This window comes from Aethalodelphis obliquidens, unplaced genomic scaffold (assembly GCF_003676395.1).
Source record: "Aethalodelphis obliquidens isolate GAN/ISIS:26980383/991018 unplaced genomic scaffold, ASM367639v1 scaffold49, whole genome shotgun sequence".
NCBI classification, from domain to species: domain Eukaryota; kingdom Metazoa; phylum Chordata; class Mammalia; order Artiodactyla; family Delphinidae; genus Aethalodelphis; species Aethalodelphis obliquidens.
The window spans coordinates 6,263,147-6,280,681 of NW_020837993.1; the positions used below are offsets into that span (position 1 = coordinate 6,263,147).

Genomic DNA, 17,535 nt, shown 5'->3' on the forward strand with positions numbered 1-17,535 from the left:
TCTTCTCTCCTAGCCACATATCACATGTGAATATGTGTCTGTTCACATCACATTTTGTTGGAGTCACCTTGCATGTGCATTAGTGGGGATCACCTGCTGTATTGTTATGTCACATTATTTTCCCTTTTGCATGCAATGAAAAGCTTCTGATAGAATAACACTTGTTTACACCCAAATGTTCTCCATTTATTCACATGAAGGTCGAATTGGGGGCTGGGGAGGATCAATATGACTCTTCAGTTTGGATTTTGATGTTAAATGTGTATCTTTTCTCCTTAAAGCAACTGATGGTTTTATTCCTTCATATCGATTCTGATTAACTTTGCTGTTGAATCAGTTGATATCTTGTTACATCAAAACTTTACAGTAAAGCATAATAATGAGAATTCTCTTTTTTTTCTTGTTTTTTTTTTAAATAATGAGAATTCTTTAAAAAGAGTTCCAGCTGAGAAAAATATTTTTTCTCTGTCCCACATACTAACCTTTGTTATATGCCAATTTAAAAAGTTTTGTTTTCTAATATAATGAATGTAGTATCTCTTTGGCTCAAAAATTAGTTTTATCACCAAACTTTTTAAAAGTTCTTCATATTTACCATGCTTAAAGCTTGTGTAAGCAGATTTAAAATTCTTTTAGGTAGAGAAAAATTGCATAGGTTAAAGATAACTTCAGGTCAGATTAAAATCTAAACCAGACTACCTTCTCTGTAACTTGTTCTCTGGCTCTGAAATCCTGAATCATTACTCAGAAACAGACTTCCTGTGCTCTTTCGTTCGCTGTCTGATGTAACCAAGAATTCACGGTTAGCATGGTTAGCTTTCTGATATATCATTTTGTTTCTGAAAATAATGTAAAGGAACATGGAAATGCCCATTTCCCTAATTATGGAAGTTTAATTGCTAATTAGGTTAAATCTTTATAACTGTCCTGCAGAGATGCCTTCCCCAAATTATTGCCTGATATCTGTACTCCTCACCTATGGAAAGGCAAGTATGTAAATGTGTGTGATAAGTCAATTTGAAGAGTTTTCTTGTAACACTAAACTTAAGGACATTATCTATTATTTCCTCCTTCTATCTGAGTGAAATGAAATCCTCCCCGATGTCAGCCCAGGAAGACTCTCCAGTTGAACTTCGAGATTTCCATTTGTCACAATTTGCCTTGGGTGATAGAGTTCTCAGAATTAAACTTAAGTCTTAATTGAAGTGACTATCTCATACCTAAAGACAAAAGTATATATAGATTCTTTGCTCTAAGTTTTCTTCTAGCTGTGCTTTAGTTGTCCTATTTCATAGAGGTTTTAACATTATAAAATGCTAGAAATAATTTTCAGAGTTAAGTATAAATAAATATAGTTCTTGACTGGAAAAATATATGTTTAGCTTTCATTTATTATATAAATACTGTCATGTAGGAGTTTGGCAAGTTGGGGTGTTACCGAACTTTTTATCCTGTATTCATGTGTTTGAAGTTCAATTATATAAACACCATGGAAAATGAAAATATTTAACAAATAGTTTCTTTGGTTACTATCTCAGTGTTTAATTATAACACTAAATATTCAAATGCATTGATCTGTTCTTAACCCAAGCATATCCCAAATACAAAGTAGGGTATTTCCTCTATCTCTCAGTTTATCTTTTCCCAAAAGATATTCCTTATAGAGGACAGACTGAAAAGTGGAATCAACCAAATATTCATAAATAGAAGGGTTCATAAATTGTGGTTTATTCAGATTTTGAATTTTACATAGCAGTTTAAAGAAATGAGGCTGATCTATATACTAATACAGACACATTACCAAATACTATTGATACATACAGAATGAAATTACAAAATATATACAGTTTGAAACACACAAAAATGTAAAATACTTTCTTCAAGGATGTATTTATGAATATAAATTCTCAATAAAAATTTAGAAAGGGTACGTGCCAAATCCCTATCTAATTTCCTTCTCAGGGAAAGAATTGTGGTTATTTATGGACATTCAAAGGGACTTTTTTATTTCCTATAATTTTTCAATCTTTTTACAAATTTTTAAACTTACAATTTATATATTTTAAAATAATATATGAAAGTGCCAAACATGAGTAGCCTTAATTATATCTCTAGCTTTAAAAACTCCTTTAATGTCCTAGGTGGATTCTGTGCTTTGCTGACACAATTCAAGGACATTGAGAAAGAGGAAACGATCATTTACCCAAAAAAACAAAAAAACTTCTTTGGCTATAAAATATTTCTTTTTATACTGATACCTCTTGTTCTTCTGTTGCCCTTCCTAACCCTTAAGAAATCATGGAAATTTTAAGATAACAGTACAATGATTATGGGTTGAGGCAAAACTAAACTGGACCAAAGTCAGCTTGGCAAATTGTCATATGCTGTTTTTGTATTTATTTCTTTCAACTTTAACACCCACAATTTATTAAGTGAGACAGTGGATAAAAGAGGAAGCTCAGAATCCTGTTTGGATACCGTTTAGGAAGGAAGCCAGGTCTTTATGGGGTACCCCCTTCCTCTTAGCCACTGGCCAGGAAAGCCATCTTTCTGTTTAAAACCTATTCAATTTGAGAGAGGTGGGGTGACTTTGGGAAGGAAGGTGACCTCTCCCTTGTAAAGTGGAATGGCTCTGTTTCCCCCCCGTGACTTATTCAACTCATCTCCACCACTGTTTATAAGAACACTTGTGCTGGATTCTTGTAGTGACAGCAATAGTCATTTAAAATATGGCTCAGATTTCATGCCCTCAAATTTCCTATGTTATTTCAGATGTTTGATCATTACAATCCCAAATGGAGCTTTTGGTCAGCTCAAGTTTTGCTCTGCCCTGTTGGAGTTAACAGATATGCTTCGAATAAGCCAGAAGTTTAAAAATGCATATACTACCACTCTGTATCATATAAGCATTGCTGCTATCAAATCTGTAAAGAAGATGCCATAATGGGAGCCGAGTCATTTCCAAAATGATACAGGGGATTTTTTCTTAGATGCCTCACACGCTGGGGTCCACAGGTAGATTGGTATGTGGCATTGATGTGACATGCTTGGCTGAGAGATGCTATCAGAAGAAGTTGTTTGTTTTGTAGGTTTATCAGCACATTGTTCTTTTGAAATGTTTTTGTATTTTGACCTCAACTTTAGCTGTGCTGATTTATTTAATTTGCATTGCACCTTGGCTGTGAATCACTGGTCATTTTTAGAAAACTCGTTCCTTTATTCATTTCTTTAAAATATTTCATAGTATTTGTATAAAATAATATTTGTATAAAATAATATTTTATAAGGCAATATTTTACAAGGCAATATTTTATAAAATATTGTATAAAATATTTTATAATATTTTTATAAAATAAAATAGCGTATTATAAATAAATAAAACATCTTATTGTATAACCTTTTTATTTTGGAATAATTCTAGGTTTACAGAAAATTTGCAAAGTGATACAGAGTTTCCATCTATCCTCACCTAGTTTCCTCTAATGTTAACATCTTACATTGCCATGATGCATTTATCAAAACTAAAAAAAAAAGCTGACAGTGTACATTACTATTAACTAAACTCTGGTCTTTATTTGGATTTCACCAGTTTTTCCACTAATGTCCTTTTTCTGTTCCAGGATCCAACCCAGGGTACCACATTGCATTTTATCATCTAATCTTAGTCTTCTGACTGTGGCAGTTTCCAAGTTTTTCCTTTTTCCCATGACCTTGGCAATCTTGAGTAGTACTTGCCAGAAATTTTGTAGAATATTCATCATTTTTTAACAAATAAAAATGTTTAACCTCTGGGATTTTTGAATGAAAACTCTGGTAGGCTTAGTAATCATTTGTACCACTAATTTTCCTCTCGTATATCAGTTTCAGCCTGGTGATGGTTACTTTATCTTCTTATCAGTTATAGCAGCACTCTAGAATTAAAAGTTGATTTATGATTTAATATTTACATAGTTTTAATATTTGCTTAATATTGGCTTCATCTGTGTATACGTTCTGCATTTTCAATTTTGTCAGCTCGTTCCGTTTAAATCCCATAGAAAGTCTGTATTTTATCTATTGTTTATGACAGATTCGAGACGGACAGACAAACTGTTATGTGTTGAAGAATAAAGATTTAGAACAAGCTTTTAAAGGAGTTATTTACTTGGAGATGGACCTCATATATAATCCGGTAGGTCTAACTGGACATATGTCCCAGCTTCTCTATGGAAAGTAAAAGGTGACCAGCCTGGAGAGATTCAAATCAATGTAAAATGTTTCAGAATTTTTGCAGCTACAAAGAAAATAGTGTTTTAAAACTGAGCCAAGAAAAATCAGTGCTGGACAGTCTGGTATTAATCCTGTTGGACCAGTAGAATTGATGGTGTGTAATTCTCAATAAATGTCAAGGGAAAAAAAAATAAGAGGAAAATTAGGTTCTTAGCTATATTACCTTTAATCTTCTTCCAAGGCAACAGTTGGCTGTTGGACAGAGATATCTTCAAGCCTCTGACATGTTATTTAATTATTATAGTAGATGTCCTGCTATCCAACACTATCAAGACAGGTAGTTACTCGATTGAAAACTACAGTTAAAGGAGGATTTTTTTTAATGTATCTTAAACTTTTAGTTTAATATAAATAAAATACATAAATATACATTCACTTGCCAATTTTTAGGTGTGGGCCTAAAACCTTTTTTTAAATAGCATGGACATATTATTTTTAGTTCTACAGCATATTCCTTGCATAAATACACCCGTAACATCTATGATTTCTAATTTCAGTTTCTTGAAAGTAGAGATATTTTTTAAAAAACACTCACAGAACAACCTGAATGTGGAATTCCTCCTGATTATTTTTCCATAAAATCATCACCTCAATAGCAGTATCTTTCTAGTCACTGACCTTTCTCAAGGCTTTCTAGAGCAACATCGATTTCAAGTCTTTTGATCTGTATTTCAGTAATTTATATAATTAATATAGAATTATAGTAACGGGTAAAATGGGCATAAACACGTTTGCGAATTAGCACAGTTGGTTCTAGATGGGCATACTATTCAAGTGCCAGGAGCAGAAATCCCTAGGCGTGCGCAGACATGGCTTACTTAGCTGTGAGCATTCCTTGTCATAGTATCAGCAGTAAGTTCTAGAAAGGGAAGGGAGAGCACAGGTTAATCCAGTTAGTGGGGTAAATGAATGTAGCATAATGGCGCTTTTACAATAATTAGAAGAACGGCTGCCATTTATTGGCCATCTACGATGGGCCAGGCTCTGATACTATTTCATTTCATCCCGGCAATAAGCCTGGTCCCTAGCTATCATGAATGCCATCTTATGATGAGCAAATGGAATTAAACAGGGGAGCTGATTCGCTGATAAATGAGTGAGTCGGGATCCAGATCGAGATCTTTCTGACTTCTCAATTATCCCGATGCTGCATTGCTGATTGTTTGCTATCTTTAAGAGATTATTCATAAAATCAATGGCAGGGAAGTTTTATATTTTATTCCTGGGAATGTTAGAACTCTGGGCACAGCCTCCAGTATGGGGTCTGTTGTTACTTCCTCTTTTTCCCCATTTCTTAACCTTTCCCTTCAGGAGATCATATGTATGTGTTGCACACAGATCACCCTTCATCTCCTCTTTTCTTCTGGCAGGTACTTGTATATAGACCATGCACACAGATAAAACTTGAGTTTTAGGGGGAAAAACAGCCTTAAATTAAAAACTGTTAAGTAATGTTCTAGTTGTCTATCTGATGTAGAGGAGAAGGACTTGAATTTTGTTCTTTCAGGTTTTCCTCAGTTTAGTGATTTGGATAAACCATGAAATGTCTCTGACCCTCAGTTTATTCCCTAAAAGCTGGGCTAAAATGACTCATTTACTTATTTTTCTGGATCATTGAGAGGAAATGAGATTCTTTTTGGAAAAGATGTTTTTATAAGCCGGAAACTGATTTTCACATGCAAGGTATTACTGGCAAAGAGTAGAGTAGTTCAAAACTTTGATGTGAAAGGAAGTTTTACTTTTTTAGAGACTTTGGTTTGAGGACTTCATGAGCTCCATCTCTGCAGTGGTTTAAAATATCTCTTTGATTTGCAACGTGGAAACAACACTCTGGAATCTCCAGTCTGACCTACCCGAGTGATGCTCATGAAATGAGACTCCGGAGACCCATGCAGAGCTCCGGGTACCTACCATGTCTCTGCCACCCCCCAAACCCCTAACCCCGCGCCCTTAGGGTCAGAAGGTATTGGTTTCCAGAGCTTCTCAGTCATTAGAAAAAGAAGAGAGTGAAGTCCATCTCAATGCTGCCCCTTTTAACACTGGTGTCTTTCTAGATCAAAGCAAGTATTCGGACCTTTACTCCCAGAGAAAAGCGCTTTGTTGAAGATAGCCGCAAGCTGTCCAAAAAGGTAGGTCAGTGCAGTAAACTGGCTTGTTGGTACAGTCGGCACCCAGCACCCGGAGTACTTACTGGTCATGACTTGTTTGCATCTCATCCTCCTTCTCTGTTTTCCTCTCTCCCTCCTCCCTCTCCCCGCTTGTCTCCCCATCTCTCCACTCCTTCCTCTATCTCTCCTTCTCTCCCTAGACAAGGAGTTCAGTTGGGCTCAGTAAGAAGGGAAAGACTCAGAACATATCTATTGGATGCTGCAGAGGGTGTCAGCCCTCCATTCATCCCCTGAACCATTTTGTAAACAAAAATTCTGAGCATCAAGCCATAAACCTTCTCTTGAACTTACTTGCCCCTCCTACCCTCCTTTAATCACAGCCATTTTAGTCTCCATCTTTCAACATTTCAGGGAGGCATTCTGCCAGTGGAGTTCATCATGGAATTAACCCAGTTGATCTTTCAAGATGTCCAGCCTCAGATTCACTGATACCTGCCCCTACCACTTTTTTTTGCCTAAATTTGGATTGTGTTGGCATTTTACCTCCTATTAACTCTCACTCCCTCTGCCTGTTGCCCTTAACGCCTCTCTCATCAGTTCAACAAAAAGTGAAGATCAGGGCCAAGTAGAGGAAGTTTCACATTTTATTTTTTTTTAACATGACCTTTACAGTTCTTTTCAGAGCCCCTCCCTGTCCTATTCAGACACAGTTCAGGATTTCACTCTGTACTTACTGTCCCTCTTCAGTTGTGTAGCAAAGAACAAAGTGTCCCCTTTTTAAAGTGTTTATTACTTCCACCACTTCCTGTGGGGTGAGCAGCTGTGGATTACAGAAAGCAAGTTAAATATAAAGGCATCTTATCATCCTTTGGTTTCCCATGAACTTCTGGACACACTCGGGAAAGGCCTTAAACCTCTTCTGAAGGGGACGTCCAAATGTTTTGTTTTGGTCTGCGTAACATTGAGTGTAATATTTATTTTGTGTAATCTGAGTAAATGGCTTTATTATTGTTGTTATTATTGCCTTTTGCTCTGTTTACTTGAAAGTTAAAACCTGAGTTGAGGTAGGTGGCACAGCTGCTTTGCAAACAAATTGAAATGAATCTACCTACAACTGGGAGAAAAGACATTTCCTTTGCCAAACAGGACCTCCGCGTTGGGTGGCTTTGGGCTCTGAGAGCACCGGGAGTTTTGGGGCTGAGACCCTGGGGTATGTTAGGTTTCTCCCCAAGTTCCTCTCAGCACTAAGTGTCCCCAGATTTTTATAAAGTTGAAACTTGTGCTCATGACACAAATACTTAAAATCACTTAGTATGTGCCAGGCTCTCTTCTAAGCCCTTTAATTCTCTTCACAACCTACAAGGTTAGCACTCCTGTCAACCCCATTGAATAAGAGAGATGTTAAGAAACTGGCCCAAGGTCACACAGCAAAGAGGTAGGAGAGCCGGATTTCCTTTCCAGAGCTTTACTTTCCTATAGAATAGACTTTTTCTTCTGGATTAGATGAGCTAGAGTACATGTACATTTCTACTGTAAATCTACCCATTTCCTTCCAAACTAAGCAACATAGTCCCTCATTCCATTCTGTCTCTCTCAAACACACACACATTTCACATGCCTGACTGCTGGGTTTTTTTTTTTTGTTTTTTTTGGCTGCGTTGGGTCTTTGTTGCTGTGTGTGGGCTTTCTCTAGTTGAGGCGAGTGGGGGCTACTCTTTGTTGCGGTGGGCGGGCTTCTCACTGGTGGCTTCTCTTGTCGCGGAGCACGGGCTCTAGGTGCACGGGCTTCAGTAGTTGCAGCACACAGGCTCAGTAGTTGTGGCGCGTGGACTCTAGGATGCTCAGGCTTTTGTAGTTGTGGCGCGTGGGCTCAGTAGTTGTGGCTCGCAGACTCTAGAGCACAGGCTCAGTAGTTGTGGTGCATGGGCTTAGTTGTTCCACGGCATGGGGGATCTTCCCAGACCATGGATCGAACCCGTGTTCCCTGCATTGACAGGTGGATTCTTAACCACTGCGCCATCAGGGAAGTCCCCTGACTGCTGTATTTTTTACCAGCTCAGTTTTGTGCTGAACATTATTGAAACAGCCTATTCTCCTTCAAAGGAGCTATAAAATGCATTGGATTTTCTTTTCCTCCCAGGATGATCATAGTTTAAAAATGAACTTTAGAGAAAGTATTAGGACTCTTCATTTTTACTGTTTTGTTCATTGGCAGTTATACAGAATATAATTTAAATGACCAAGCTGTCTGATCTAAAGAGAATATTTGGAGTGTTTAAACCTAGTTCTCTGTTTTCCATTTTTTTAATCAGATCTTATCAAGAGATGTAGACCGAGTGAAAAGACTCACCATGACAGTCTGGAATACAGTACAGTTCCTTACAAGCTGCTTCCGGTGGGAATCCACATTGAGAAGTACAGTAGCATTCGTGGTAAGCTTCCTTTTTTATGTTCAACTTATTTGCTTCTGAGCCCCAAGTCCAAATGCAGATGGGTTTTATTTTACTTACGTGAAGCAGAATGAGGCACATTCAACATAGCTGAAGTTTACACTGGTAAGGAAACTTTAAAAAAAAGGATAGTCATTCATCTTTCTAAAATATATTATGACATAGGAGATTATGTAGGAGGTGTCTTTCCAAGACCATACTTGTCGGATTTACCCTTGGAAATCCCTTAAATTACCCAAATCATACTTATATACTATCTCTTGATAAGGTAAAGAGAGCCAGTGTTCTATGCATTTTTAAATGTTTTTGTGGTGGTTATTATAAACCATTCATATAGTACCCACAATGTGTTTGTCTCCTTCTGTACTCATGAGGGCCAGTGTTTTCTGAAAAATGGCAGTTGAAAAATCACATAACTAAATGAAGACTAAATCGCTCTAATTTATGTTTTAAGTAAATCATTGGCAAACTTTGGTATAAAAAAAACATTTATTCAGATCAAACCTCTTGAGACGTAACTGATTACTACACATTACAAGTTGACTCAACACCACAAAGGAGAACCACTGTCTGTGAAATACATTCTTATAATAAGAGTTGGCCTTTCCTTATGAGCATAATAAAATCACGGAATCTCAGAACTGCATGAGATCTTAAAACCACCTAGGTCAACCAGAGAGTCCAAGAATCTTGTAAGGACTCGAAAGTTAGTATAATGTCCTCACTTTACATCTCTGGGCATCCTCCCTCCTCTGTAAAGGCACTTGTCATTGATCAGATTGGTAGCATCAGGCATGGGAGGAGAAACCAATTTGCTCGACTGCTAATCTTGTGCCTTTTGTATTATGCCATTAACTTCTGCACGGTGCAAAGATCACAGTAGGACCTAAAACGATGTGTGAGTGGTTGAGTCATGATCACGGCTCTTTTGTCTTCTGGTTTCTATCATCCATGCTCTCTCTTACCCACCAGGCTTATCCACATTAAAAAAAAAAAATCAGTCCCAGAGGTCAGTGGGTTGGAGGTCACTCCCACCTTTAATGCAAGCTGTATACTGGCTCCATAAGAGGCTTTTTCTTAGCCATTTTAGCACTTTGTTTTATCTTTAGTTAATGTTAGTTTTTCATTGGTTCAGGAGGTAGAAGCCCTGTGATGGCTGCGGCCTTGGCGTTTAATATACTTTTCTTTGTTTTAAAGTTGCTAGAACAATTGGGCTTGATAACAAAATTAAGAAGGATTTTATTAATCCCTATCTGCCTTTGACTTGGCACTGATTTATCCGCTTCCCTTTCTCACATTCTCCTCAGCTGGGGGCTTCGTGTGTTGGGTTCCTCTTCAACCTCCCTGCCTCTGTTTCCCACCTGAGTCCTCTCTACAAACTTTCCAGGGAATGTTCTGTGTGATTTTGGGCAAACGAGGCAAGTCAACATGGTTGGTGGCTTCTTCCAGTCAGCACCCCGGCCAGTCCGTTGGAGGAAGAAGGATTTCCTCTTTCTTGAGCTTAGTTTCTGGCACTGAGATTTTTAGAAAAACAGAGATCTGTTGCACTGGATTATGTAGGGGGATGACAGAAATGATTAATGGGCTGTCAGCCTGATCTGAAGAAAGATTACAACAATGAATAGAAATAAGTTGTTTCATAGAGGGGGCTTCTAAACGGGAAGGGAGCCTTGGCATTGGGGCCACTGCTGCATGGCCTGGGACCTGAGTGGACCCTCCTTGCTGACACCGCACCGCACAGCCCTCTGCCAGGCTGGCTGCCAGAGGCAGGCTAGCACATCCTCCTTTAAAATCCCTGAGGCCCAAGGAACGAAAGATAGAGGAGAGCTCTTCTTGCTGGTTTGCCAAAATGTAATTTTGCAAGGGTACCTGAGTTTATGAGACGGTGGGAGGCCCCACTGCAGGTGTGGATGGGGGACACCTGTGCATCCGTTCTTTCTCTCTCTAGGTTGTCCTGAAGGTACTGAAATAAAGACAGCTTCATTCAGATACACTTAGTTTTCTGTTTTCATTTGAAACTCTACTTTTGAATGTTTATCTCACATTTACTTTGACCAGCCATGGTGGATCTCAGAGATACTGCAGATGTAGAGACGTGGGTATCTCCCCTCCCTAAGCTGATGATGTGTAATTTCATTAGAGAATGTTTTTGTTGCTACCATCATGATGGTCACTCCAAAACTATTTCTGCTCTTAAAGCGAGAACATATAAAGAAAAATACATTCTAGGATAAAATAAAAAATGCATTGTAGCCTCCCTTATTTTCTTTAATAAGGTCAGGGGTAGCCAAGCCTTCATATTTTTCAGAAAACATTTTTGCTTTCATGGCTCTTGCTTACAGACTTAACGCTAGCTGCTTGTGGAGTGCTGATGGGTGATTCCAGGCCTGTGGGCTGCCACTGGCTGTGCCCCTGACTCTGTAGGACTCTGTTCAGGGTTGTCTTTCTGAAGAATGTTGGATCCTCGGGTGACCTGGGCCAGAGAGGGAGGAATGGGGAGACTGTGTTGCTGAAGCCTGGCTTCGCTCCCTCACTCCACTACTGAGAACACTGTGTTTGTCTTGGTGGTACAGTACACACTGATGTTCTCCTATGATCTACTGAGGACAGAATGCTGCTCCGGGTCTTTATCCATCTATGTGGTACTTTGTTCATGCTTTGTCCACTTGCCTTGGCATTTCAGGGGCAGAGCAATTTCGTGCTGGTCTGAAGCAAGGTCTTAAGCCAAGAATTTATTAAACAATAGGACTGCATGTGAAGGCCTTTCTCTATTAGAAATTAGGATCAATGCTCTTTGAGGGTTCAGTGCACAGGTGTGAAAAGAACCGTTTTGGCTAAACCCGTCTCCATTGGGGCTTTTCCTTCCCCTAGAGGTACAGCACCACAAGCTAAAGGCAGAAACATAGGAATTTTTCACTTCTGTTTTGTCAGGTAACATGAAATTGCTTTACTGACATCATGTTCATGTTTCTATTTTCAGTTGATAAAAGCAGGAATGTTATAGGATCATGTTTAGTATATTCTGGTTGTTAATCTTAAGACTTTATGAAAGCAAGCCATACATTTTCTAAGGGATCCTGTGGATGTATGTATGAATATATCGTATCTTGTTGAAAGCAGGAGTTAAAGGAAAGCATCCTGTTAAGATCTAGGTCCTGTGGTGTCCGGTCAGAAGTGGATGAACAAACATGAGAAAATTTATCTTGCTAGACTGTCTAAGCATTAACCTCCCCCACCAGAGGATTAATCCCCTCTCCACTTAACGTGGGTGGTGGTTCTCCCAATACTAAGAGAAGAAAGTTATCTTCCATTTCCTGACACCTGCCACGTGACTGTTACTATATACTGTTTAATTCATTGTTATTGTAAGAAATTAAAAGTGGACTATTATTGAAGTATAGTTGATTTACAATGTTGTGTTAGTTTCAGGTGTACAACCAAGTGATTCAGTTATACATATATATATATATATATATGTGTCTATTCTTTTTCAGATTCTTTTCTATTATAGGTTATTACAAGGTATTGAATATAATTCCCTGTGCTGTACAGTAGGTCACTGAATGTGGACTTGTTTAGAGTAGTCAGATTCCAAATCATACTTCTATAGGCTTAATTTTTTTTAACATCTTTATTGGAGTATAATTGCTTTACGTGGTGTGTTAGTTTCTGCTTTATAACAAAGGGAATCAGCTATACATATACATATGTCCCCATATCTCCTCCCTCTTACGTCTCCCTCCCAACCCTCCATATCCCACCCCTCTAGGTGGTCACAAAACACCCAGCTGATCTCCCTGTGCTATGTGGCTGGTTCCCACTAGCTATCTATTTTACATTTGGTAGTGTATATATGTCCATGCCACTCTCTCACTTCGTCACAGCTTACCCTTCCCCCTCCCCGTGTCATTACCTCTTTTGAGTCTTTCTCCTTCCTCTAAGTTTTCTAGATTTTTTTTAGTGTGTTTTCCGAGCTTTACTTGCTTTAAGCTAAAGATAATTGTTTTTCACTCAAAAGTTCACATTCTCAGTTTTTCCAATTGAAAGATAAATGAATATAAGATATCAACTTATGGACAGAGGCCTATAACTGAAACATCATGCCTAGAAGAAGCACATCTGTATATTTCCCTATGAATGGATTTGTAAATATACGTGGTATTTCGTATACATGTCCGTGGTCATTCCCAGTCACAGGCTTTGAACTCTAGGGATAATTAATGGCTTTTGTTGTTTCAGTGATTACTATGTGTCAGGTACTGTCCTAAAGCATGTTATAAGTGTTAATTCACTTAATTCTCATAACAAGCTGCTGATGTAGATGCCAGGATCAGTATTTCCTTCTTTTTACACATAAGAAAAATAAGCCCATAGAAGTTAAATAAAGGTTAAAGTGTCAGAGCTCATATGCTTTTAAGAGACAGAGCTGAGATTTAAACCCAGACCATCAGGATTTAGAGTCCATGCATGTAAACACTGGGCTACACTGCCTGTCATTGACACCCAGGATTCAGTGATCACGATCCTTGTATTTAGATAGATATCATGGCTCTAGGGACAACCATATGAGTCATTTCAGATATGTGTAATATCTAGATGTTATAAATGGAAGTTAAGCCTATTCCAAGATGCTTTGGGAGAAAGAAATCCTTATTATATGGGTAAGAATACTTCTCAGACGTAGTCATTATATTCACAAGAGATGGAGTAAAATTAAAGAAGTGAAAGGTAGAAATGTCTCTGGCATCTTTGGGGAACAGCCCAGACCATGGGAATCTCATGCTTATGACATCCGTGGAATTCAGCTTGATGGTCTGGAAAACCTCAGTGCTTGGTTCTAGGCTAAGCCCCAAATTGAGGTCTGAGTTATCTTTTCCCGCTTTTGGAGGAAGCTCTTAGATGATGTTGAAGGGCTTTCAAGGGGAGAGTGAAGCGTGAAAACAACTAAAGGAAGGAGCCATGGAAGGAATCTGTAGTTCTCAGATCTTCAAGAGTTCCAGGTTGTTCAGAATAAGGGCTAGTAGTGGAGATGAGTAACTATCTACATTAGTAAATTACTACAAAATATCTTAAAACAGTGGCTTTCAGAGAAATTGGCTCATATTTCTACTGTGGGAAGGGTGCTCTATTGTACAATATATTCCCATGTCTAGTGCAAATACGTTATTTGATGATAGTTAAGAGGAATCGAGTTTGTTTTCAAAAGATAATTTTGCATTGTGGTATTTGTATTGTAGAAGCAATCATCTGTATGCGTCTTTTTGATTTGTTTTTCTCTTGGGTAATTGTACTTTATATACAAGCCCCAAATATTGTCTATAAAAAGACCTAAGGTTATATTATGGCATAAATTTTTTCATATGGCAGGAAACATTTACTTGACAGTTGGCATCATCAGAAAATTATTTTAATAGCAAAGGTCTCCCAGTGCTGCCAAAAAGGATTGCATTTATGTAGTTTGGTTTTCCACCACTCTTTAAGGCCCTCGCCTCTTGCGTTGAGGGAGAGGAGTCTATGGGGGCATTGATGGATTCCTTATTTATTAAAATTTTACTGGGACCTTTGATGTTAAAAAGCAATCTAAGTCTACCATATATCAATGGGTATTTTCATAAAGCTATGCTTTTAACATCTGTGACTTTTTTTCCTGCATTTTTGGATTGTAAGAAAATGAAGAATTAATTCTTCAGAGTTGACAGGGCCTGCAATATGATACATAATTTAAAACATCAATCAACTGTCCCGCTCCCCAATAGGGTTAAAATACAATTCTCCACTTTCTTAGTGATAGCCCCTATTTAACATATATAGAATTCTTAGCTTTTAGGGATCCTAGAATTTTGAGAAGTGTGAAATGATTTCACATTGAACTTAAAAACAATAACAACTGTAACAGAACAAACCCTTCCATCACACACATATGTGCGTACACACACTCACACACAAAACACTGAGAAGCATTTGGGAAGCAAAAAGTTTCGCTGCTGAAAGTTTTCTAAGAAAGATTTGATAAAAATTTCATGAGACCTTGCGGAGTGTCCCTGTTTATAATCCCTTCTGTGGCCCACAGGACATTCAGATTGAACTTACTTTGGTACAGATGACAATTACACTGGATGTTTTGTTTTCAGATTGGACGATTTAAATAGTGCTGGTCAGTTGTCTTTTTGATGCTTTAGATATTTATGTGTTAACTGGGTCTAAAAAATTTTTCTTTTTTTTAAAAAAAATTATATCACCAGTTTATTCACAATTAGATGCACTGCATTTGATTCAACTTTTGGTGGCTGTTTCCACATCCACCAGAAGTCACAATCGGATGTGCACAGCAGGCATCACTGCCTGTTTGGTGGGTGTTTGTGCAGTTGCTGCTTAAAGATTAACAGTTAAACTGAAAAAAAATCCACAGTTACAGTCACCATTTTGTCTGGAGAAAATTTTTTAGGCATCTTAAATGTTACGTATATATACTTACATGCAAAAATGTATAAATATATTACATTAAATGCTTAAAATATTTGCCAGTTTATTATTCGTTTTACTTAACATTTGTACAATGATTTCCAAAATCTTCCTTTTCGCAGTGGACTACCTAACATACTTTTAAAAATACTTTAAAGTTCTTTTTCAGTATTTTTTTCCATAAGAACAATCCATTATTGCACATTGTGATTATAATTTTTTACAACATAATTGCACCTTCTATTGACAACTTCTCAGGCATTAACTAATTATGCCATTTAATAAAATTACAGTAATTGCATTAAAAGATTATCTATTGAAAATTTAAAAGGACACTCTTAGCTATTTTAGTATATTTCATGTTTATATTTTCAACTTGATAATTGAATTGCGTTTCCAGGCAGAATCCTAGCTATACTGAATGAAATCAGCTGGTATTTTGGAGCATGCCAATTTTGAATAGTAAGCATTAGATCTTCATGTTTTAAAATCCCAGAATAGCATATGTTGTCAGTCTTCACACGGCCCTGCTGGGTAATAAGTGAATGGTTCTGATAGGTCCAGGCCCTGTATGGAGACTCTCTGTCTCTACCTGCTGCCTTTCCTAAGCTTTCTATTGAGATGTACGTGCAAGTACACATTTTTTGCCTTCTGTGAATTTTCTGGTTAGGAGCCATTGTCCTTTACAGATTCCAGAGAACTCAGTCTAGTTCTCTCTGCTGTCCAGAGATACCCTACTGTTAATTTGAACTTGATCCTGAATTTAGGAGCTTAAATCTTAGATGAAGAAAAGACTTCAGTGATCATGTCCCTCCTTGACCAAACCAGTGCTTCACTGCCTCCTTCAAGCTTGCCCCTCTTCCTCCCTCCGTCCCTCCCTTTCCACAATCATTGTTTGTCCAGTGTCTCATACACTGCTAGATATTGAGATACAGAGATGAAATGATCATAGTAAGTCATCCGACCATCTGTCGTCCTCCCCTCTTTTCTTCTCTTCCCCCCTTCATCTCTCCCTCTCTCTTCCTTCTCACCCCATCCGCCAGCCTCCCAGCCTCTCCCCAGTATCCCTCTCCACTTCCTTTGCTGTACCCTTTCTTTCTCTCCCCCAGCTTCCCTCCACTGTCCTCCTCTTATATTTGAAACCAAAGCAGTAAATTTTTACTTAATAAAGCACACCATAAGAAAAATTAAGTTTGCCCTTTGGAGAGCAAATTAAATAATAAGCATGGAACTATTTTAAACATATAAAGTGAGCTACAAATGTGGGTAGGAATTATTAGCTGATATAACTATTGGGAGGTTAGGGTGTTGCTCTCCTAACTCAGAGAAAAGCTTCGCCGAAGTGGGTACAGGTACACACACAAACACACACACAGTTGCTGAAAGCTTCACTGAAGTGGGTACAGGTACCCACACAGACACACACACACAGAGTTGCTGTTTCATTGCAAAGGATGTGGAGGACCTGTTAGAGAATGGGGTAGAAATGCAGACAATTGTATTCTGTGTCATGTAATTAATGTACAAGGGTCAACTATCTCTAGGGCTGATTAATGTGCATGGAACCACCAAATTCCAAATTATGTGACTCTACCTTTAAGGCTGTGATAGTACTTTTCATGTTTGACCTAATAAATTAAGTTCTTTATATCAAAATAGGAGGGATTTTATTTTAATATTTCAGGTTAATGTCATATGCTAAAAAAATCATTCAGTGTAATGTAGCCATATGATTGAAGGATTATGTTAAGACACTGTGAGCTACAGATTGAATGACAGAGACCCAGTCTTTTATCTGTGTGTACGTCCTTACCGCTTATGATGGTGCTGAGTACGTTGCAGATATCTAATCAATGCTTCTTAGAAGAATACTGGAACTCATGCAGACCGTCTATTACCAGATACTGTTTGTTTCTATTCCAACTACTCCTCTGACCATAGCAATCTATGACCCCACCAGAGGGTAAAATTCAAAGACAACTGAACACATTAATCATAATCTTTTCTGATGTGCATTTTCCCACCTTTTTCTCGACCCTGCCCATGGTGGCGGGGGTGGGGTGGGGTGGTGATGGTGCTAATTTGCAGCAAAATGTCCAAAAGACAGTCAACAGTAAGCAAACTTGGAGGAGAGGGGTTGGCAAATCTCTAACCCAGATCAACAGCCCTTGAATCTGGAGGGATTTATTTTTGATTCTTACAGAGCTGAGTGCTTTCCCCCCAACTCCATCTGTTGCTATATATGA

The 17,535-nt window shown here is 38.1% G+C and overlaps 1 protein-coding gene across 11 annotated transcripts in view; it reads left to right on the plus strand.

The window, feature by feature from the left end:
* The window catches only part of MCTP2 (multiple C2 and transmembrane domain containing 2), a 251,891-nt gene that overhangs the window by 161,489 nt on the left and 72,867 nt on the right, over window positions 1-17,535 (plus strand). For all 11 annotated transcript variants that reach the window (XM_027083170.1, XM_027083166.1, XM_027083169.1 and 8 more), the window contains 3 exons: window positions 4,070-4,171; window positions 6,324-6,398; window positions 8,690-8,809. In XM_027083170.1, coding sequence (XP_026938971.1) covers window positions 4,070-4,171; window positions 6,324-6,398; window positions 8,690-8,809 — 297 coding nt within the window. The remainder of the gene's footprint in view (window positions 1-4,069; window positions 4,172-6,323; window positions 6,399-8,689; window positions 8,810-17,535) is intronic.